General features: G+C 35.0%; 1 protein-coding gene across 1 annotated transcript; it reads right to left on the bottom strand.

The window, feature by feature from the left end:
* Positions 1-231: 231 nt before the first annotated feature.
* Positions 232-15711, bottom strand: LOC129255574 (transcription factor E2F3-like). Its single transcript, XM_054893923.2, has 8 exons — positions 15151-15711; positions 13951-14065; positions 12679-12901; positions 10054-10133; positions 7990-8089; positions 6132-6246; positions 4971-5109; positions 232-4359 (listed from the first exon to the last, which is right to left on the bottom strand). Exons 1-8 carry the CDS (start codon positions 15394-15396, stop codon positions 4157-4159), a joined length of 1221 nt encoding a protein of 406 aa, XP_054749898.1. The 5' UTR covers positions 15397-15711; the 3' UTR covers positions 232-4156.
* Between the last annotated feature and the right edge of the window lie 9320 nt (positions 15712-25031).

The following is a 25031-nucleotide window of genomic DNA, read 5'->3' as shown; positions in this document are numbered from 1 at the left end:
TTGCCAGTCCAAGCTTTGATCAATAATTCCCTTCTATACTTTCTCAAAGCCGAGTATATTTGTATTGTTTTGTTGCACAATATATTCAATACGAGTATTTGATGATGAATGATGTTGGTTACTTGAAAGAATGATAATTCGTGCTGATTGATGAAGATGGTAACACCTTTTGATATTGATAGTAAATAATTTCAAAATAAATTAAAAACTTTGAAATAAAAATTACATACGTAAATTGTTAGTTTAGATGTTTTCTCACGTCCATAATCCTTTTTATGGTTTTATTTTTCAAAAGAGACATCTAACAATACAAACTCTATACATATACAGTAACAACTTTCATATAAACCTGAAACTCACATACTCCTCCGTACCTCAAAAAACATCTATGTATCAAAATACATAACCAGGTGGTAAAAATCATATACCACATAATTTTAATTCATCACTTTAAGTGATATAAACCTTGTGTTCCTTCCAATGTGTTATGAGGAAAATTCTTGAAACAAGTATTGTTTTTCCTGCACATATCACTTGTCACTCTACATTCCTAACAAAGTCATTTAGTTAGTGACACAATTGCATATTTTCTCTTCAGTCAAATGCGATAAATTTTCACTTTTACCCAGTCAGAAATTTTTGTATGTACTGTCCCCCCCCCAAAAAAAAAAATGTTCTCATGCTAATAAATTAAGGCAAAAAAAATAGGGTTAAAAGTGTCTACTGTCTAGAAAATCTTAATATAAACAAGTTGATCCCATTCATGCAAAAAGCATGTTGGAATCACATTTTAATAATCCCCTTTTATCCGACATGAATCTATCACTTCAGAAAAAAATTATTGTCAATAATTTGGAATGTTGTGAAAGAACTTCTAACAATAAACTCTACCAATGATGAATCAGATATAAAAACTGTATATCAGTTCATATTGCATTATTTTCCTTTTACAATATATAATCAATGGCAAACATTTCTTGATCAACATTTCCATCACATTTACGGAGATAATGTGATGGGTACAAGCAATGTTCGTTTTAACATAGAGTAAACTTGCTAAGAAGAATTTCATTTAACATCATGAATTTGTAGTTTGAATAAGACTTGTATCCTCTCATGCCTCCTGTGCTTTAGGAGGAAAAACCTACCAAGTATTTGTTAATATTTCTCATCAAACTCACAATTTAATGCTGCTTAGGTTAATTTCATAAATAATTCAACCCAATTGCTACTCTGACTCACATTTTTTCCATGTTTACTTTACTGCATGAACCCCATGATAATTTCAGAATACTTCTCCTTTTCATATGAAGTCAAAAGCAGAAACAGATCTCTTCCTGCGTATATTGTGAGCTACAGAAAAGTATACTACATCAGTTTGCAGCATTTATATGATCTTCATCTCCAGAGTATAGTCACCATCAGACTTACTCATGTATTTGTCATTATCATCAAGTAATCATCTTTAATTAATAAATGTATATATGAACTGTACATCCTGCATCGATCCAGCGACAACACAATATGGGGCCAGCATTACATAGAATTCACTCTTAAAGGCATTGGCTAACATTAATTTGAGCTGTAAGGTCTTCTTTCTTATCTGTGTCTGTGATATGTTAGAAAAATGAAGCCTTGAAATAAGTTGCACCTGGAAATCATTATTTAATTGTTCAAAAAGGTGAAAACTAAAGTGACAGCATCCAACTTGAATTCCATGATATACAACCTGTGTAACAATTGGAACCCAAGCATCAAAATTAAATGAGTTTCCAGTCACAGATATCTTCAAAGTATCTCCATTAATTCTTCCTGGATAGCTTTTTTTATATTCCATATGAACAATAATAAATTAACCATTAAATTAACCACACATCAAAGTTCAGGATTCATTTTTTAAAGACCTTTGTAACGTTAACCAATGTCTTCAAATAATTTCAATTGATACATAGAACAAGTGAACAATGTTGCACCATGTCATGTGAATCAAATACTGAGTTTGCTTGATATAAAAAAGTACTGATTCTTTCCTGATGACTTAAAATAAAGACAAATGAGTAGACGGCAGTGTGTAAACAACATAACATGTAAAAAAATACAATGTAGGTAGCATACATTAGCTAAGTTAATGTGAATCTTTGAGCAGACATCAATATACTTCATTCAATAATAGAACTTGTTTACATGTACATGTTACCTCATTCAGTAATTATTTAAGGCACAGAGGATATAGAGGCAACATAATGATGGGTGGGAAACATTACGTAATTTGAATCTAAGACATAATTGCATCATATATTGAATAGCCGATGATTGAAAGTATGACAAACTTTACCATTTATATAGAAAAATTGAATGCTGAAGAAATAAAGATTATGTAATCATTACACAGTAATAAAATTGAAAAAATAAGATTGCAAAGAATCTTCATTACTGTTTTGCATTGAGTACAATTATTGATGCTTTTAGCACAGGCACTCAAAACAGTGACAGCATTTCATTAAAAAAAATGAAGCACCAATTTAAGACATGAATTGGCAATTATTTAATGAATAGTACTAGTAATTCATGGAATTGTGTATAGTTAGGCAACTTGATGCATACTCAACATCTTATCACACAAGGCACTGATACTTGTTCAAAACAAAAATTCCATTGTTTAAGAAAATGCATACCGTATGTAGAAATATTACATTGCAGCAAATGGACGTTATTAGTATTACAGACTTCATACTTGGTGGATAGTTTTGTTTTGCACCAGTGATTTCGATCTATTTTCCTTTAATCCATCAATCAAAATGATTCAAGAATACCACACTCTGGTATGCTGCTCTGTCACTACATTTTTCAATCTCATACTTCAATACACCAGATACACACACTCTTTTAATGAGAAACTGTTAAATGATTGAGAGCTTGTTAATGACTTACCAGAATGACAACTGGAAACGGTTATAGACTAACTTTTAAGTTCATACATTAGTCATAGCCTTTAGGTGAATGGAATACCTAGAATTAGGCATAAGGTACCACATATTAACTTGCTTTTTGCTATTATTTTCGTATTAGAAAAAGAGGGTGAGAAAATAAAACCGCTTTCATCAGGAACTGAATCAAGGACCCTTGCACGACTCGTGCTCTACCAACCAAGTTATCCAGATTTTATCTGTTCAAAGAATTTCTCCAGTTAGTATTCTTGTTGATAACATGATGGTAATAGGAGGTCCAGTTTGACTATGTTAAATCATTAGGGAAAACTCATGCATGTATTTAGCACAAAAAATGGATCACACACACCCCCTCCCCGTCAAACTTTAAATAGGAATGATAGAAATGAGAACGTATTTGTAGAAAGAAGAATGTATCATGGAATGGCATGAAAATATAATACAGAATTTGTTTTTAGTGTTATTTCACAGAAACTTCAAAATAGTAAATGTATTTCTGATAGTATCCCTTGAAACCAAGATTGTCAAGTGTTCAGGTTCACTTGGTTATTAATTCAATTTTGGTGAAAAAAACAGCATATGACATTAATATCAAGGTGAACAAGATAATGAATATATCCTATACATAGTAAGGCATGGGCCTAGTTCATTCATTAAGACATTGAAATTCTTACAAGATTAACAATAATTTTTTCTTTTTTTTATCATTTTTTTCATAATAATTTATTACTCATTCTTTACAAACCAAATTCCCAGCACTGGAAGGTATATTCTTTAAGGAGAATTTGTAATTCTATACAAGAATAAGCATCCACTTCTTTAAAAGATGAATGTACTTTATAAAAAAAAGTACTTCATTTGCAGTAGTAGGATAACCAATGTCACATCTCTGAATATTTCAACAGATTCTAATTACTTATCCATATTTTCCCCCATTTATCTTTTAAAACATTTCTAATTTTTTCAGTTTTCTTCAAAATAGAGATGATACACTGATACAGAATCATTCATTTTTGGAATATATTCAGCATATTACATTATCAAATCAATTCAATTTTCCCTGAAATAAGTGGTATTTCTTAAAAATCAACTATTTCCCAAAACTAGAATTCCAAACCTTCCCTGATATCGAAGCTGGCTGGGAACCCAAATAAAATTCTTAAACTCTCAAACAATTAAAACATGCAAACTAATAATTCATATAGCTATTAGAATATATCATAGGCATCAAAGAGGTCTGAGATTCCTTCATTATCATTCAAAGCAAAGAGATAGTCATCAACAGCTGGAGGAGAAAGGGCAACAAAGTCATCATCCAAACCATTCTGATCTTCAGTCTCTAATAGTAGGCTCCTACTCAACGCTGATAGATCATCTTCTTCTAAGGCTGTGGCTTTCAATGCAGGGTCACCTGAAAAGGGGCAAAGGTCAACAGAAAGGTCAATGATTGAGTCTCTCGAAAAGTCCTTTGATAAGGAATCACTTAGACAACGAATGACAAAATTTCCAAGCACATTTTCTTAAATGGTTATCTGCAGCCATTGCGGCATTTCTTAAAAGTTCAAAGTAATGGGAGCTGTAGGATAATTGCCATAAGACTGATAAAAACAACTGTCTTATGCTGGCTTATTTCTATGAAAACATTGATATAAGACACCATTTATCTTGTATAATCTGGTGACACGAATCAATAGAACAGGATTCCCATTGGTTCTTCACACAAGGTACACATGCACAAAATTCAATGTTTTTATTTTAAATAATTTAGCCATTTCTATACCAATTTACTAAAATGAAAGTAAGTACTTTGAAAGTTAGATCTTATAATACCCATGCATGACATCACTTTTCATTTTATCCAATTAAACACTTGAATATCTAAAATACTACTTTTCCCCACTACTAGATCACAACTTTAAAGTCAATGTATTTTCTTTTTATGAAAGGAAAATAGGAAATGACTTTTTTGTTCAAGCTAATATTTTCTACGAGCCTAAAAGCCATGATTGAGCAAGCACTCACCCTTTGAGCTGCATGGTGATGAATTCTTTGATTCAGCTTCACATTCTGATGAACTGCTGTCATCTGGATTATCATCAGGACACAGGTAGACCTCAATCTGTCCTCTTGTACTCTTCAGCCATATCTGAATATTAGAGCTCTGTGGAAGAAAGTCATCATGGAAGAATATTATATATTATTCAACAAGCCAAATTTTCACATGAATAAAAAAAAAACATATACCATGTACAGAATCTTTAACGGTGAAAATGTCCTTTCCGCCTTCAAAATGGAAGCGGGATATCATATATCATGTGCCTTTCACAACCTGTGATGGCACTACTGTTTGACAAGACATTTTTATTTCTATTCCCATTCTCTACCAAGGGGTTTCAAGGTACTAATGCTGTTTGGCAAGACATTCATATTTCTATTCCCATTATCTACCAAGGGGTTTCAAGGTACCAATGCTGTTTGGCAAGACATTCTTATTTCTATCCCCATTCTCTACCAAGGGGTTTCAAGGTACTAATGCTGTTTGGCAAGACATTCTTATTTCTTTTCCCAATCTCTACCAAGGGGTTTCAAGGGTACAGGTTAATGAAATAAAAAAATTAGCATCCATTTACAAGATTGCTACTGACTTGGACATCAGGCAAAGGTTGGTCAGCACTTTGCTTGTCTTTAAATTGGTCAAGAATGTAATATCATCATTGTCATTCTAATAAAGTGCCTGGAACTTAAAGGAATTCTCATATAGATGAGGATAAAAAAATTGTCTAAATGTTGAAATTGAAGAAATAATGTCAATTAAGAAAAAAATCAACTAATTAAATGATTAGTTCAAAACAAAACATGAAAAGAATACTTATGAGACCTTTGACTTTCGCTAATTATTCAAGTTAGACAAGGTTTGACTAAGGTATACAAACACAGGGATCTTCCCACGAGGCCAAAGATTGTACATTCATCTACATCTAATTCATTTTTATTTTTGGTTTCAAACACAAAAAAGTTGCAGTTGACAAAGAGTTGACATCTACATGGTTAAAATTACGTTATTTTCAAGAGGGTATGTTTCAGTCTATGTTGAAGATGAGGCTAACAGGAAAATCTTTTGATGTAGACAAACTTCTGGAACATTTACATCTTGGTAGGTTCCTGGAACTAAGTACTACTTACTTCTTTAGGATCAGGAACTTCTAGTCTTGTTTCAGGTGGTGCCTTGATTGCTATCACTGTCTGATCTTCAAAGCTCTCAATTCCTCGAATGTCATGATAAGTTACATAAGCATACGTAATAAAGGGAGTTAAGGACAACATCTATTTCAGCACCCATTAAAAACTACACATACTTTATCTCTGTTATTTCTCAATAAGAAAATATTCAATTTATGATTTGAAATACAATATTTGGAGTAAAAATATCTTGTGTTGGAAACCAAGGTTTGTATCCACTTGGTATACTAGCAGATGGTCTAATTCTCAGATTGTCTAACACCATCATGGTAAGCCCACTTGCAGTCATCAGATGGTAAAACAGTGAATCTCGAAAATCGCTGTTCTGAAAAAAATGACTTAAAGTTAAGAGTTTAGCTTTTTTAGGAGATGGGTATAACGCAGTGACAGTGCTTATTTGGGGTTTTAGATAAGAAATAAACAAGATTTCTGTGCAGATAGACTGTTTAAAGGACAAGTCCACCCCAACAAGAGGTTGATTTGAATAAAAAGAGAAAAATCCAACAAGCATTACACTGAAAATTCCATCAAAATCGGATGCAAAATAAAAAAGTTATGACATTTTAAAGTTTCGCTTAATATCGCAAAACAGTTGTATGCACATCCTGGTGGGTATGCAAATGAGAAGACTGATGACGTCATCCACTCACTATTTCTTTTGTATTTTATTATATGAAATATGGAATATTCTTATTTTCTCCTCATTGTCAAGTGAAACAATGATTGATTCTTCCATGAGCTTGTGGAATTAGCATTGTTTAATACTATATAATTCAGTCAAGTTTGTCCTCAATGTCAAATCTGTAAAAAATGAAATATTGTATAATTCAAACGATAAAAAACAAAAGAAATAGTGAGTGAGGGACATCATCGACTGTCTCATTTGCATGTCACTGAGTTGTGCATTTCACTGCTTTGTTAAAAATAAGCAAAAATTAAAAATGTCATAACTTTCTTATTTTACATCTGATTTGATCAAATTTTCAGCATTTTGCTAGTTGGATTTTTCTCTTTTTATTCAAATCAACATTTCTCTGGGGTGGACTTGACCTTTAACCAAAGCACATGTATAGTCACACTACACATCAAAGAAGGTTTATCTTCTAATGGCCGTCAGATGGTAAAATGGTTTTACTCAAAGATAGACTATTTTACCATCTGACAGCAATGATTAAAAAATCTCAGGGTTAAAAGGTTTATATTAAAGATAGCTCGCTTTACCTCCAAACGACAATACAGACAATGGGCTAACTCAAAGAAAGACTGTTTAACCATCAAATCTGAAAGAAAAGTATAAAAAAGTACCGAGATTGCGGAAATTGTCACTACAAGACATGATAGGATTTTCTCGAAAGCACCATCGGAAAGAGCGCTCTCACATTACCAGGAAATTGAACCTCAAAAAGTGAAATTTTTAGTTAGACCGTTTTACCATCTGACTGCCGCTTGGTCTACCAGTAGATAGACTAACACTATCATGGCTAAACTCACTGGTCTACTAGCAGATGGTCTAATTCTCAGATTGTCTAACACTGTCATGGCTATGAAACCCTATGAAACTCATGACTAAACCAAGTGTTGGCTATGCCATCCAACAAAAAGAGCCTTGTAAAAGTTATTTGAACCATACTCTGGCCTTCGTTAATGCAATATACATACTGTATGTAACAACGTTTCTTTATTGCCACAATCTGCACAATAATAGGATTATGGATGTCAAAAGCAGTTCTGGTATCTTAAAGATGGTTGGACTTAGTTTTGGTACAGTAAAATACCATTCCACAATTATTTCAAAGGATATCTTGCATTATCAGGGTCTTCTGTAAGGGTCTTCAGCTGCGTGGATGCATTCCTTAGTAACTCATCTAATCGCTTCTCTTGAGCCTCTAAATCATTCAATTCTGGTTAGGGAAAAAATATATCAATTATTTTTAAAATGTTAATAATTACTTTCAAAATGAAAAGATCACTATGTTTAACATAGTAAACAAATAAGCACAGAGTATCTAAATCTAATATCAGCTATTCTGTAAGGTTTAATATCATATTTGTTCGGTCGATTTCCAGCTTAGTCTGGGTTGGGTATATATATAGCCATTACACCACACTTCTTCCCATATCTAGGGACATATCGAAGTGAGGGAACACGTACATGAGGTGACACGTACATGAGGTGAACTTACAATCTGTTAAATTATCTGAATAGGAGTGACCCAGTAAGGTCAAAAACATTTTACACATAATGGCATGACAAAGTTAAGTCTATCAATAGTATTTTTAATTCATTTTTTATGTGTTTTTTTTTTTTTTGGGGGGGGGGGTAATACATCAAACAAAAGTACTGAATTCCTTTTTGCTGATTCATACTTAATTTTTTTCATTTTCTTAAGTAAAATAAGATGGATGTTTATATTTATTATCAAACAAGATTACTGAAATAATTGTATGAAATCTAATTTGAAATAGCCAAGGCTTAGATTATTCTAAAGGCATCAAGTCCATTGCCTTGGATTTCCCATTTGTAAGCCTTAACCCTATCTAGGCTGGGGGGGGGGGCCTCGGAGGCCCCCCCCCTCAACAAATCGCGCGATATTTTCGCCACGCGAAATTTTTTGACCGGGCTGCTCGCTGACTTCTTACTTTCAAGTCTTGCACAACTTTTGAGACAAATTTTGCGTCACCTGGGTACGTGGTTCCGAAATTATGCAACATTATGTAAGTGCATGTCAGACCAAAATTTGCTCAAAAACATGGTCTTGTGTACAAAGTCAATGCAAATTGTGTTTTCAACCAAAATTCATAAATGTATGATTATTTTTAGTTTTGCTGGTCTAAATGTATTTATTTTATGCTTTTTATGATCCCAGAAGAGTCCCCAACAAACTCTATTGAAAAACAATGAAAAACAAAAGGTCAAAAAACAGAGAAATACATAAGAAATTGCAAAAAACAATATAATACATAAGAAAATGATTTGATATCGCAATTTTTTTCATGTACACTTGCTAAGAACACCACAAAGAGTTTCTACACCAAATATTAGAACATTTGGAGCTTTATTTAGGGAGTTAGAGGAAAAAGTATGATTTCGCATACTAATTATGCATAAATTAGCATAATCACTTAATAGCGATTCGCATGAAATAAATTACTATACAATTTTGTGGATTATGTCCCAGGCAATCCGTGTGCCAATTTTCGGCACGATCACGCGGTCGACGGCCGAGATCTCAAGGGGGGCTGGGAGCCCCCCCCCCCCCCCCCCCCCCCCCCGGCCATATGAACTCCCAAAATACCCCGGCCTAGATAGGGTTAAAGCCAAACACTAATTGGCCTTGGGATATTTTTCGTTATTTTTTTTCATAAAAAAATATATTTTGCCCATTGTGGGGTGAAATAAACACATAATGGCCCATGAGTTGAACCCATGGTTTATGCATATTTCCTGTATAAAGTATGCTATTTACCGTGTATATTAAAAAATGTCCAATGCTGATGTGCGCTTTTGTCTCAGTGCACCCAATTGATGCCTGTTGCCATGGTTAAGTACGCTATTTTATTCATGAGTCCACTGTTTGAAGAGTGGGCTCATTAATTCGAAACAGTGGACTTATGAATAAAATAGCGTGGATAACCAAAGCAGTCAATTTGGCGCACTGACGAAAGTGCACATCAGCATTGGACATTTTTTAATATACGCGGTAAATAAGTGTATTATTTATACAGGAAATATGCATAAACCATGTGTTCAAATGATGGTTTTAAAAACTACCTTTGTGAATTCGGGCCCACATGTAGGAAAGTGGCGTTGCCTTTATTGTAGTTCCCTCAAAGATCTATTTTAGGTCCAGCTAATAATACTCACCTGAATGTAAATTGACTGTTTCTGCCGATAATTGTGGATTGACATAACCAGCATGAACAGCTACAGAACTATTAGCACCTCTGAAAAAAAAACATAACAGATTAGACAAAATAAGGATTGTGTAATTTAATAAATACTTTGCTTGCTCAAATGCATCGAGAGTGAATAATTTATCACTTATCCCCTTCCTCACATCTTTATTTATGCAAATAGCATTACTGTCATGTAGACTTTATATCCTGATTAGATAAAGACTGAAACATAGATGTTAAAGGTTTGGTGAAATGTATATCATTTAATGAATTTATCAAAGCATGTGCTATTCAAGGTTTTTCTCTAAATATCGCTTTTATGAAGAACATATTTATTAATATGCAATCAACCTATACATTTATCCAGCATTTTGGAGAAACATGTTAATAATGAAATTCATTTCCCGTCTTGAAGTGGCAATACAGATTACAGACCAAACACTTTCTGGCTGCTCATGTATGATGTATATTGCACACAGTATTGTAACTTCATTGGCATGGAATTGTAAGGAGTGATGCATCAATAACTACATTGATCAGTTCTGAAAGAACTACCCTCCTGACCCCAGTTTTATTTCAACACATTAACTTGACTTTGAATAGCTTTTGTGACCCACCCATCCACCCTTTATGTGTGGACTAACACTTTGGTTGTATGGTTATAGAGAGTACAGTGTATGTTGTTTTTGACAGAAGGCAGTGGATAATACATTAAAGATTAATTCCAGTTGTAGGAACGATCTCAAAATGACTTTTTACAGAATTCAATATAATGATCACCAAAGTGTCTGTTTGTATGAATGAAAAATATGTGCCAAAGGATTCTGGAAGAAATTGTGTAATTGCTGAGAAATAAGCAAAATAAGCGCGGATTCGGTCACTTCCGCCGGGTCTTTATTCCAGCAATAATGATACACTGTCCCACGTGTGCCTATCTGTGTTGGCGATCTTTAGTGTGATCGTTTTTGAGCTAGATATTATGATTTCACAAAGTTCAGTTAATGTGACTGTAGCAGATCTAGATCCACGAGGATATATCAATACTTAACCTTGGTTTTACAGACTTTTTCACGAAATCAGTGTTTTACTGCAACTACGTTCATTTAGCTTTAAAAATACAAGTCTGGGTCCTGTTATTAATTAAATGTTATCACTCGTCGGTCTACCCATGGAACTCTGAAAATGATCATTTTAACAATACAAAAATTAGGCAATCTGCTTTGTTGTTTCAATTTTCCTCTTTTTCCTTCCGCCCTTGAAATACAAATACCGTAACTATTACAATACAAAGTAAGAATTATTATAAAACTTGTATTTCAAAGTTACAAAATAATGTATTTATTGGACAAAAGGAAATGTACACTGATGACTAGTGGTATAAAAGCACCCCATTTGGAGTACAAGCGCCACTGTAGTATTCATGTATGTGCAAGTCGGCTTAAAAGCAACATCTTTAGTTATTCTACTGATCAATTCCCTTCCCTGTGCCCTCACAAAGGCAGGAAGTTTCACTCATCCTTGGTTTATGAATGGGAAGGCGAACAATAGAGGGGGTGGGTGAGAGGTATACAAATCTCCTTTTGTATGCATTGACCTTGTAACCACAAATTTAAATGACCCTATTCATCTTTCCCTTTTAACATGTTGGGCTGTTGCTGTGTTGATGTCAACAGCAAATGAAGAGCTGCATCATGTACCTACAGTACCAGTCCTTCACGTTTATAATTTCGTGGAGCTCAATAAATCGCTCTCCTTATTTTTTTGAGGAGCTCAATTGAGCTCCTCAGAATCGCTCTCCTTGAGGAGCTCAAAACAATTCAATACAATACATGTATGATAAATTGTAGATTTTTCTTAACATCGTATAGGCCTATGCAATATCTGTGTATGGGTGAAACTAGGCCTGGGACAATACGTTTACAAAATATCGCGCTCCTGCTTAACAAAAAGAAAATTTTTAAAAATGGCCATCTACTTTCCATAATTCCTTGAAATTATTTTGATTTAGTTGAAAACTATCAGAAAAATGAAGAATATTCACCTCTTTCCCAACTCTGCTTTGAATTTACACTCGGTAAATATTGTAGTCCCACATGTAGACTTCCATGGTGTTGCCATGAAAATCTACATATGGGACTACAATATTTACCGAGCTTAAAATCAAATCAGAGTCGGGAAAGAGGTGAATATTCTTCATTTTTTCGGTAGTTTCCAACTAAATCAAAATAATTTCAAGGAATTATGGAAAACAGATGCCTATTTCGTGAATATAAAGATGTAAAATGTGAAATTTCAGCAACATTTGCAAAGCCTTTTTTTTTTTTAGGAGCGCAATTTTTTGTTCTCCTTATTTTTTTTAGGAGCGCCGGCGCGATCGCACTCCTCAAAAATGAAGGTCTGCAGTACTAAGAAAACTTTCAGTTCCTCTTCTGAAAAAAAGAGAATCCCTTCTTGCATTTGAAATTGTGCCTCTCAAAGGGGGGGGGGGCATAGGCTGGCTTTGCCCCCCCCCCCCCCCTGGATCTCCCAGTGACTGACATCTCAATACATCTCGTTTTTTTTTTCAAATAAAAGTCCTGAACAAATCACTTACTTCCATTGGATGTTATTCTTGGATTTCTTGGTAATGAGTTTAATGCCTTCTAATACATTTGTGATGTCGTATATTCTCCTCTTCTGGACTTCAAGAACTTCTGCTGCTCTATTCAGGTCAAGGACACCATCCGGTGCTCCTCTTAGTAGACCAACAAATCGCTTTGTTAGAAGACCTAATGATGTGTCGTATCGGGACTTTTCCATGGGTGACCTTGTGGGCGCTGTCATCAATCAAGGAAGAGGGATGAAGGAAGACGAATGGGAAGAACAAATAAATTTGTAATCTGGCAATTCTCCATCTCATTTTGATCAATTGTCCTCTCTTGATTTTACCGATTTCATCAGCCCACCTAATGAATATTCATGACAACTGTTTTCACAGAATATTGCTAAACTTAAAACTTCAATAACTTTATTATTTGTTATCCGATTTTGATGAATTTTTCGGCATTTTGCTCAGTGAATTCTACTTAAGATATAAGTATTTTCAGCCCGGACCATCCCTTTAAGTCCAGCTACAGCTTTGGTGAAGGGTCAATAATATGAATTATCATTTAACATTCCAATCATATAAGTTTAGTGGCAACCAAATAATATTCTTCATCCATTAGAATTCATATATGGCATGGTTTCATATCTATCACCCTCTCTTGGTAATTTCTTTTTCTTTCTTTTGAATAGGGATATTTTAGACAATCTACAATCAGAAAGCTCCAGTGTACAGACATATATGCTGAAACTCATTTTGAGTTCATTCTATGAAATGAAATACATGCATATTACAAGTTAAAGATAAGGCACAGAGATATTTTGATCTGATAGGGCACCAACTAAAAATATATTTTATCTCACAATTTATCCTGTATCCTGTAAAATAAATTTTCACTTCCTATCCTCCACATCCTAACAAATTTCGGGTGAACACTTTCATATACATGTAGGCCTAATCAAGTAATAACTTGGGATAGCTGTAAGTGCATGGAGGACCTACATCATGTACAGACAGGCTTTAAACAAATAGTCCCATCCCCCCCTTTAAAAAAACCTAGGAAAATTAAATACCTTTATACAGTTTTAATTAAGACTACCAGTACAGTATCTAGCTTTTACTGAATTGATTTAAGTACAGAAAAAGTTATATAAAAATTACCGCAAATTATGCTTGCGCAAATATTTACTGAATGATATGCGCCGTATAACTATAAGCTAAAACAGATTGAAACATTAAAAAGACCCAATAGCTCTTCAACATGATCCTATAAAAAAATACCTCTTGTCTTTTTTGTTTTTGCTGAGGGTCTAGGACTAGGTGTCTTGAAAGCTGTACTAGAAGCAACATTTGATGATCGACCAGCGGCAGAGTCCAGCTCCAGTTTCCTTTTAGCCTTTGGAAAAAAAAATGTCAGAATTACTGGTTAATAAAAGTGCAATCAATAGACAGTGCTTATTATGCCGGGACCAGCAGATGCAATACAGGTGAACAGCCTAGCTTTGAGGACTTTGTGATATTTTTTAATATTTTGACATAGGCCTATACTTCTTCATCACGAAGCCTTGAACCCTGTGCCATTATAAGACTCTTTTAAACAAAGATAGAAATCACATTTGTTTGATTTAAGTTATCTATAGGCCCCCTACACCTATTATTTATTAAATTATTACCTATTAATTATTAAATTATTTTTATTATAATAGGCCTAATTATTTATAATCACATAGGGCCTAGGGCCTATTAAATTTTAGTATTTGTTAAATAACAATTTTTATCTATAAACTGTTCTTCAAAACGGCATTTTGTAACATCGCTAATTGAAGGTACATCATAACGAAGCGGTTCAACAAGGGTCAGGCATATTGACTTATTGTATTTGCTTTGTTGACAAACGGATCGAAGGATCTACATATAGTACATGAGATCGGTCTGGTAAGAAACCTCTCATTTTTGCCATTTATAGTGAAAGAATTTTTACCCCTTAAGTTTATATGCATTAGGCGCATGAAGGTTCATAGACCTTCGTGATGAAGAAGTATAACGTTAGACTATGTCAAAATATTAAAAAATATCATTACAAAGTCCTCAGGCTCAGGCTCAAGCCAAGGCTAGACCGTAATGACTCCAACTTATTAGAATTCCAATTCATTAAAATTTAATGTTAACATGCTTAAGTTAGAGATTTGTTATTGAGAATTCAGACTGTAGTAGTACTAGTAGTAGTACTAGTAGGCCCTAACTTAGACTGGCTAAAAGTTAGAGTAAAGTCAGGAGTAAAGTTAACGTTAGATTAGAGAGATTTTTTCTTTGTGATCATGATTCAAACACTAAAATAAATCTAACGACTTTTAACGTTAGTTCTAGATGAATAACTTTGTTAGATGATAAGGAGCAACTGAGCTCAGTGGTCTTCTGAGAACTGAGTAAAAAAAACAACAAAAAACAGGGGTCTATCATTATCAAACAAGTGATGCTTACTGGTGGTCTCCCAAGTTGAGGTCTCATTCCTTTTGTCGAGTCAAACTCCGGCGTAAACCCAACAACGTCCACTATTTCTTGATCAATTTCTTCCTTAATATTTGACGATACATTCGTTATGTCTGACGACAATGATTGGTTCGAAAAGTCAGGGAGAATTCCTTGCGGTGACATGCCCAAAATTGTCCTTATTCTAGCTTCTGTCGGCTGCCGACGAACAGCAGTCACTGCTCCTCCGCGGGGCATTTTCGGGGAGAAGTCTACGCGGGATCCGAGCTGAGGACAGTGAAAAACTGCTACGGACGGCTGACGCAGAAGATTAACTAGACCTACTAAGGACAACAATAACCGGTTAAATTTCTACTTTCTGGAAACAACTGATTGAAATCGATGGAACAGTGGGTATCTTAAAGATTGAATATAATGAAGTGCTTCTGGAATTTAAAATAAATGCTCAGATTCGTCAAGATTGAATGGATTTCCTTCCTTCATCCAAATTCTTTCCAATGAATGAAAAAGCCACAGTCCCGTTTGGTCAGCGACGTCTGGCCTAATAAAATCAAATCGGGAGAGATTTCCCGCGACTCGTATTTCGCGCGAGACGTCTCACGTGTATGTTTCGCGCAAACACTGCACCAATCGCAAACTTGTCACCGCGAAAGCGAGAAAAATATTTTCTAACATTTGAATTCTCTTGTTATCATTTCTAGATCATAAATATTCCGTGATTTACATGAAGTAGTTACATTCAGAAAAAGGAAATATTTTCCCTTCCATTTATTTGTTGCTTGATTCTCAAACAGTTTTTTTTTATTTTAGTAGAGTCCCCAGGAAAATGATGATATATATCGGATCCTGATTTAGTTCTCCTCGCCCAATAAAAATGTAAACAATATGTTTTCAGATCCGAAGTAACTCTACATTCTGCAACTTGCGATTCGGCGGAAATCCCAGGGGGCCGGACGCGTCCCCCTACCATTTTGGAAAGGGGTGACATAATATCAAATGTCCCCCCTACTATTTGTGGTCTTTTATTATGGAAAAAAAAATACATAATTCAAAATTGAAATTATACACATGTATCATCGAATTTCGAAATATAGATAAACAGATAGTTTTTGTTAAGAAATTGGATAGGAAAAGAAAAGGCATACCGGCCCGACTATTCTCGAACTCGCATCTAGCCCTATATGCCAGCCAAAGAGTGATGACATTGATGGCCATTGTCAATTTCATAACTAATAAAAATGACGAAAAAAGAAAATCGCCTCTGGATACTTATAAGTAAATTTAGTGCATAGATGGTAGACGAGAATGTTCCATACCCCGTAAAACATACCTTTCTTAAACCAATTCATTTCCCTTTATTCCAAATTTACTTGGAATATAAGAATATTTTCATTGTTCGCGTACTCAGTAAAAAGAATAGTTTTCATGAGTTATGATTAATCCTTCGCAGTGAATTTTAACTATGTTTAAATCGCACAAGTTTGTTTTTAAATATCCAGGCTATTAACGAGACTTTTATATTCAATTTTTACACAAAATTCCTGCTGTGGGAGGGGGCATCATAGGTAGATCAAGGGGCGAAGCGGCGGCCCGCCCCCTATTGGCGGCGCAAAATAGGAAGGTGAGGAGAAAAATAAGAAGAAAGATAGGACGAGGAAGAAAATAAAATGATGGAAGGGGAGGGGAGGGGAATAACTGGAAAAAATAAAACTTTCAGGTCATAGTATAAAAATAAGAAAAATCACTCGCGCTTTGCATTAATACACAGCCATCTCTTTATTTCAAAACGTGCTTAAATTTTTTTCACTTTTTAGATCGAAATATATAAAATCAAATCATTTATTTAGGAAGATATCCATCTTTTTCATAATATGTAGGTTTAAATCTTAAAAGAAAGTCAGCTCGCGCTTTGCGCTCGCATTGCTTATTGAGATAAACTGCTTGTTCTTTATTTTAAAAGTGCTTGAAAGATCCAGTTTTCAGATCTGAATATAAAAAAAACACTTCGCGCTTCGCGCTCGCATCAGTAATATGGTTGAGTCAGATACTATCTTCTTAATTGCCAAAAGGTGAAAAGAAGATGCCTTTTTTGGTCGGAAAAAAAAATCAGGATACGCTTCGCGCTCACATTAATCAAAATTTAGTTAGATAGCTAACATGTCCTTATGCTAATGATACCAATTTTTAGGCCACACTTCGCGCTCGAATCTAATATTGTTTAGTAAAATTCCTATCCTGTTCATAATTTGAAAAAGTGTTACGATTGTCCAGTTTTTAGGTTGGAAATACAAACTTTTAGCTCGCGCTACGCGCCCTCATTAATTGTCAAGATTCCTATCCTGGACTAAGAATGTCTAGTATTTAGGTTGGAAAATCAAAAACTTTCAGCTCGCGCTCGCGTTAATTGATTAGATTCCTGTCCTGTTCATATTCTTTTGAAGGTGCCATGAATGTCCAGTTTTTAGGTTGAAAAAAAAAAACGTTTCAGCTCGCGCTTCGCGCTCGCATTCATTGTTTAGATTCCTATTCCGTTCACTATTAAGTGCTAAGAATGTCAAGTTTGTAGGTTGGAAAATTAAAAACGTTCAGCTCGCGTTTCACGCTCGCATTATTGTTTCCATTCATATCCTGTTCATATTCTTTTTAAAGTGCTATGAATGTTCATGCAGTTTTTAGGTTGGAAAATCAAAAACTGTCAGCTCGCGCTTCATGCTCGCATTAATTGTTGAGATTCCTATCCTGCTCATATTCTTTTTAAAGTGCTATGAATGTCCAGTATTTAGGTTAGAAAATATAAAAAAATTCAGCTCGCGCTCGCATCTATTATTTAGTTAAATTCATATTCTGTTCATGATTTGAAAAAGTGTTACGAAAGTCCAGTTTTTAGGTTGGAAAATCAAAAACCTTCAGCTCGCGCTTCGTTGGAAAATAAAAAACTTTCAGCCCGCGCTCGCATCTATTATTTGGTTGAATTCCTATTCTGTTCATGATTTGAAAAAGTGTTACAAATGTCCTGTTTTTAGGTAATTCCTATCCTGTTCATGATTTGAAAAAGTGTTACGAATGTCTAGTTTTTAGGTTGGAAAATCAAAAACTTTCAGCTCGCGCTTCGCGCTCGCATTAATGGTTTAGGTTCTAGTTCATGATCACAAAAAATGTTCAGAATGTTCAATTTCCAGGTTACAATTTATGAAATATCAACATATTTGGGCTCGCGCTCGCATTATTTATTGAGGCCTTTCATCTTTTAGTTAGGAATACCTCCCCTCTTCGAAATATATATATATATATATATATATATATATATATATATATATATATATATATATATATATATATATATATATATAAATGTGTAAAGTTATACATGTACAACAGCTTTGGCAACTCTTTTATTTAAATATTGTAAAGAAATGGATGAAGAGAACAATGGTAGGCGTAGCTTAAATCAAGGTTCGGCCAGAGCTATCTACCCTTTGGAAAAATTGGTGATGCCGAAAAAATGTCTCTGCCGGGAATCGAACCGCCTACCATTGTTCTCTTCATCCATTTCTTTACAATATTTAAATAAAAGAGTTGCCAAAGCTGTATAACTTTACACATTTGTATACTTTCTCCCATACGTGTACTGTATCAAAGCAATATAGCTTTGATCCAGCTGAAGCATGGCGGCTTGTCATTGTTCGAAACCCACCTTCACACGACAAAGGAAATTATAATTGGTATAGTATCGAAAATCTGTCTATCTGACGGTCAATCGGATCGGGGTCGCCCTAGCCACTAACCCGTCTCTGTGGTCTAGTGGTTAAGGCACCGGCGTTCATAGCTGGGGGCCCGGGTTCGATTCCCGGCAGAGACATTTTTTCGGCATCACCAATTTTTCCAAAGGGTAGATAGCTCTGGGGAACCTTGATTTAAGCTACGCCTACCATTGTTCTCTTCATCCATTTCTTTACAATATTTAAATAAAAGAGTTGCCAAAGCTGTTGTACATGTATAACTTTACACATTTGTATATATACTTTCTCCCATACGTGTACTGTATCAAAGCAATAGCTTTGATCCAGCTGAAGCATGGCGGCTTGTCATTGTTCGAACTGACCCACCTTCACACGACAAAGGAAATTATAATTGGTATAGTATCGAAAATCTGTCTATCTGACGGTCAATCGGATCGGGGTCGCCCTAGCCACTAACCCGTCTCTGTGGTCTAGTGGTTAAGGCACCGGCGTTCAAAGCTGGGGGCCCGGGTTCGATTCCCGGCAGAGACATTTTTTCGGCATCACAAATTTTTCCAAAGGGTAGATAGCTCTGGGGAACCTTGATTTAAGCTACGCCTACCATTGTTCTCTTCATCCATTTCTTTACAATATTTAAATAAAAGAGTTAATTGCCAAAGCTGTTGTACATGTATACACATTTGTATACTTTCTCCCATACGTGTACTGTATCAAAGCAATAGCTTTGATCCAGCTGAAGCAGGATCGATGTTCTGTAGAACATAAAAACGGAAAACTAAATTATTGTGTCCCCCCCCCCTACCTTCAAGGAGAGATTTCCGCCCATGTATCCGGGGATCATACCATTTTTTAACAGTTTATTGGGGTGGGACGTCAAGCAGCTATAGGGCCGCCTGTTAAGGCCGTCGCTATGAGGGGGGGGGGGGGGCGACACCCCCACTAATCTGGAAACCGTCGGTTAATCTACCGGTAAATCAGCGCTTCCGTCGGAAAAAAATGAAGAAAAGGGGCGATCGAGAGGGGAACTTGAGAAAGGGAAAGAAGAAAAAGAAAGAAAAAATGAAACGAAGGAAGGAAGGAAAAGAAAGAAAGAAAGACAGAAAGAAAGAAAGAGAAAGAAGAAAATGAAAATAAAAGGAAAACAAAAGGAAGGAGAAATATTAGGGTAGACAATATAAACCTGTGTGCATGGGCGGAAATCTCTCCTTGAAGGTAGGGGGGACACAATTGAGTTTTCCGTTTTATGTTCTACAGAATTACTAACTCAAACACACACACACACACATACATATATATATATATATATATATATATATATATATATATATTTCGAAGAGGGGAGGTATTCCTAAATCCTAACTAAAGATGAAAGGCCTCAATAAATAATGCGAGCGCGAAGCGCGAGCCCTAATATGTTGATATTTCATAAATTGTGACCTGGAAATTGAACATTCTGAACATTTTTTGTGATCGTGAACTAGATTCGAACCTACCTAAACCATTAATGCGAGCGCGGGCTGAAAGTTTTTGATTTCCAACCTAAAAACTAGACATTCGTAACACTTTAAAAAGAATATGAACAGGATAGGAATCTAAACAATTAATGCGAGCGGAAAGCGCGAGCTGAAAGTTTTTGATTTCCAACCTAAAAACTGGACATTCTTATAGCACTTAATAATTAACGAAATATGAATCTAAAGAATGAATGCGAGCGCGAGCTGAAAGTTTTTTTAATTTTCCAACCTAAAAACTGGACATTCATAGCATCTTAAAAAGAATATGAACATGATAGGAACTAATCAATTAATGCGAGCGCGAAGCGCGAGCTGAAGTTTTTGATTTTCCAACCTAAATACTGGACATTCTTAGTATTTTTTCTAATTATGAACAAGATAGGAATCTAAACAATTAGTGCGGGCGCGAAGCGCGAGCTGAAAGTTTGTATTTTCCAACCTAAAAACTGGACAATCGTAACAGTTTTTCAAATCATGAACAGGATAGAAATTTTACTAGACAATATTAGATTCGAGCGCGAAGTGTGTGTCATGTCATTTCCGGCCTAAAAATTTGTATTATTAGTATATTTTAAAAATCAAGGACATGGTAGCTATCTAAATTTTAATTAATGTGAGCGCGAAGCGTATCCTATATTTTGTTTTATTTTCCAACCAAAAAAGTCATCTTCTGTCACCTTATTGCAATAAACAGGGTGTATCTGACTCAACCATATTACTGATGCAAGTGTGAAGCGCGAAATTATTATTTTTTTATTCAGATCTGAAAACTGGATCTTTCAAGCACTTTTGAAATAAAGAACAAGCAGTTTATCCCAATAAGCAATCTTTGCGCGAGCTTTTTTTTAAATTTTTAGATTTAAACCTACAAATTATGAAAAGATGGATATTTTCCTGAATAAATAATTTGATTTTATATATTTCGATCTAAAAAGTAAAAAAAAAATTAAGCACGTGTTGAAATAAAGAGATGGCTGTGTATTAATGCAAAGCGAGAGCGTATTTTTGTAATTTTATACTATGACCTGAAAGTTTTCTTTTTTTTTCAATTATTTCCCTCCCCTTCCATCATTGAATTTTCTTCCTCGTCATTATCTTTTTTCATTTTCTCCTCACCTTCCTATTTTGCGCCGCCAATAGGGGGTGGGCCGCCGCTTCACCCCCTTGATCTACCTATGATGACCCCTCCCACGGCAGGAATTTTGTGTAAAAATTGAATATAAAAGTCTCGTTAATAGAGTATCTAAAACAAATTTTGGGGGATTAAACATAGTAAAAATTCACGGCGAAGGATTAATCATTACTCATGAAAACTATTCTTTTTACTGCATACGCGAAATATGAAAATATATTCCAAGTAATTGAAATTTGGAATAAAGGGATAATGAATTGGTTTAACAAAGGTATGTTTTTACGGGGTATGGAACATTCTCGTCTACCATCTACATGATCTATGCACTAAAATAAGTATCCAGGGGCGATTTTCATTTTTATTACTTATGAAATTGACAATGGCCATCGATGTCATCAATGTCATTACTCTTTGGCTGGCATATATAGGGCTAGATGCAAGTTCGAGAATTGTCGGGCCGGTATGCCTTTTCTTTTCCTATCCAAGTTATTAACAAAAACTATCTGTTTATATATATTTCGAAATTCGAGGATACATGTGTATATAATTTCGATTTTGAATTATTAATTTTTTCTATAATAGAAGACCACAAATAGTAGGGGGGACATTTGATATTATGTCCCTCCTTTCTAAAATGGTAGGGGGACGCGTCCCCCCTGGGATTTCCGCCCATGCCTGCAGTACTTGAAAGCGAAAAGCAAAAGCGCACATGACCTTGGGCAGCATTGCGCATTTAGCCAGCAGGCTTATACACGTATTGCACCTTCATTTTTACTGAGCGCAATTACTAGTAATTAAATCGTATTGTGATGTCACCTAAATCCAAAGCCGTGCAACGGTAGGATGGGGGGTCGGGTGTCCGGACACTTTATATTTTTGAAGCCTTCTTTTTTGTCTTAAGATTACACTAAAAATATGAATTCAATAGTTGTAATCATCTTCTATTTTATTCTCTATAATATTTTCTAAAATTTTGTACTAAAATTTGATGAAACTTCGCTTGTAATTTTTTCCAAATGACTTTCTAAAATCGAAATAGATACCCTTTTTCATTATTTTTGTGTTTTAGACACCCTAATCACGTTACGTACGTAACGTGCCCTATCTTGAAAAAGACATCCTTTTTACGTGTTTTTTTGGTCGCGCATGGTATCCACTCGTCAATGTAAGTGCCCCCCCCCCCCGGGTCGTCCGGACACACAACAACTGGGTATAGCATATTTATGCTAATCAGGCTAGTCCTAACAATGACAGAATTGGTTAGAAATAAAATCTAGTGTCCTTCATGAACTCTTTGTCATAAAAACCTATATGAGAGCTTATATTAGCATAAAAATAAAGAAGTCTGGCATTTCACATACTCTTTGTGATCCAAAATCTTATACAAGTAGGCCCGGGGGGGGGGGGGCACTTCCATTGACGAGTGGATACCATGCGCGACCACGTGGTCTTGAAAAGCACCCTATATCGGATGGTAAGTTGTGTGTGCAACGGTACGAATGTGACATTCAGCCTCCCATTTGCTCGCGTACAACAAGCTAAGTAGGCGTTGTACAATAAATTACGGCCAGTCAGTATATGTCCACTTATAGCAATGTGGGAGCCTGAATAGGTTGATTATAAAAAAAATTAGGCTTTCATTTGTTCCTCTCCTATTATCATAAAGTGTGTGTACCCTAATGAACATTGCTTGTTGAGTAATAGTATCTAGATCTTTGTACTTGGAGGGCATGATGCATGCACATCATTGATGAACTTTGTATTCACATATTTGCAATGGATTTTAATAATACCAAGTAATAATACCAAACCTAACCCTTAAATATTTCTGTTGCTGCTTCTTCTGGTGTGTAACTCGGTAGTGTGAACTGAAATATGGAAGTAAAATAGTAAATAAATACACCATTTTACTGAACATAAATTTAGAGATGCATGTATACTCTATCATGAATTAGTTGGGTGTAAATAGAATGAGGGTAAGAATGGATGAGTGAAGAATGGAGTATAGGAGATGAAAAGGATAGAAGCGGGGAAGAGGAGAGTGAAGGAGGAGGAAGAAAAAAGGAGGCAGGGAGAGGAGTGAAGGAGGAAGAAGAGAAAAGGAGTAAGCGGTGGAGGAGGGGAGAAAAGGAGTAAGCGGTGGAGGAGGGGAGAAGAGGAGTGAAGGAGGAAGAAGAGAAAATGCGTAGTAAGTGGGGGAGTGAAGGAGTAAGCAGAGGAGAGGAGGGGAGTGAAGTAAGCGGAGGAGGGGGAAGAGAAAGAGTGAGCGGGGAAAGGAGAGAAGGCCATGAATAAAGGAGAAAGATAAAAGAAAAAAAAGAGGGATAAGATCACCATCGATCATCACCGAGTGATTTCTAGTACAGTGTTGTTTTTTGGAGCAAGAAGAGAGTTGCTGGACTATCACATTCATTGCTCAACGAACAGTGTTAATACAGAAAACTTGCTTCTTTGAGACTGAAATCAATGAGAAACTAAAAAGATAAATTACCACATAAAACATGAAGCTCATGTGATTTAGATTTATGAGGTTCTTCATGTGTTTAACTGCTTCTTGAACTTGGTCTCATCCTAGTTTGTCTTCCACCATGCAGTTCATCTACTAAGTTACCATTTGTTCTTTGTCTTATTTCCATTTAGTCTATACCCATTTAATCTAAAACTTGGTCTAGGACCACTATAGGGTTAGATGAACTGATTACAAACCAAATTTTATGTGACAAAGTAATAAGTAGACAAACTGAGAATTATAATGGACAAGTCTACCCAAACAAAAAGTTGATTTGAATAAAAACAGAAAAACAAGCACAACAATGAAAATTTCATCAATATCGGATGTAAAATAAGAAAGTTATGACATTTTTAAGTTTTGCTTAATTTCACAAAATAGTTATATGCACATCCCAGTCAGTATGCAAATGACGGAACTGATGACATCACTCACTTTTTTTGAATTTCATTATATGAAATATTCAAATTTTCTCCTCATTGTCTTGTGAAACAAAGTTTTATTTTGCCCTGAACATGTGGAATTACCACTGTTAAACATTATATGGTTCAGTCAAGTTGGTCCTTACTGTCAAATCTGTAAAAATTGAAATATTGTATAATTCAAACAATAAAAAACAAAAGAAATAATGAGTGAGGGACATCACTGATTCTCTCATTTGCATGTGACTAAATTGTGCATATCGCTATTTTGTGAAAAATAAGCAAAACTTTTAAAGTTTCATAACTTTCTTATTTTACATCCAATTTCGATGAAAATTTCAGCATTATGCTTGTCTGATTTTTTTTTCTATTGACTCAAATCAATATTTTACTGATGTGGAAATGAGAATCAGAAAGGTTCTGATAGACCAAGTATAATGTAGACCAAATGGCAGTTAGACCAAATGGATTTAGCCCATGTGTTTGTAATGTGTAGATCATTTCAAATCAGTAAATAGTTAATATAATAAAATTAGAAAAGAGAAAACTGAGAAA

This window comes from Lytechinus pictus, chromosome 1, assembly GCF_037042905.1.
Source record: "Lytechinus pictus isolate F3 Inbred chromosome 1, Lp3.0, whole genome shotgun sequence".
In the NCBI taxonomy this organism is placed as follows: Eukaryota; Metazoa; Echinodermata; class Echinoidea; order Temnopleuroida; family Toxopneustidae; genus Lytechinus; species Lytechinus pictus.
The sequence above is the reverse complement of the archived record's forward strand: the minus strand, read 5'-3'. Positions and strand labels throughout refer to the sequence as shown.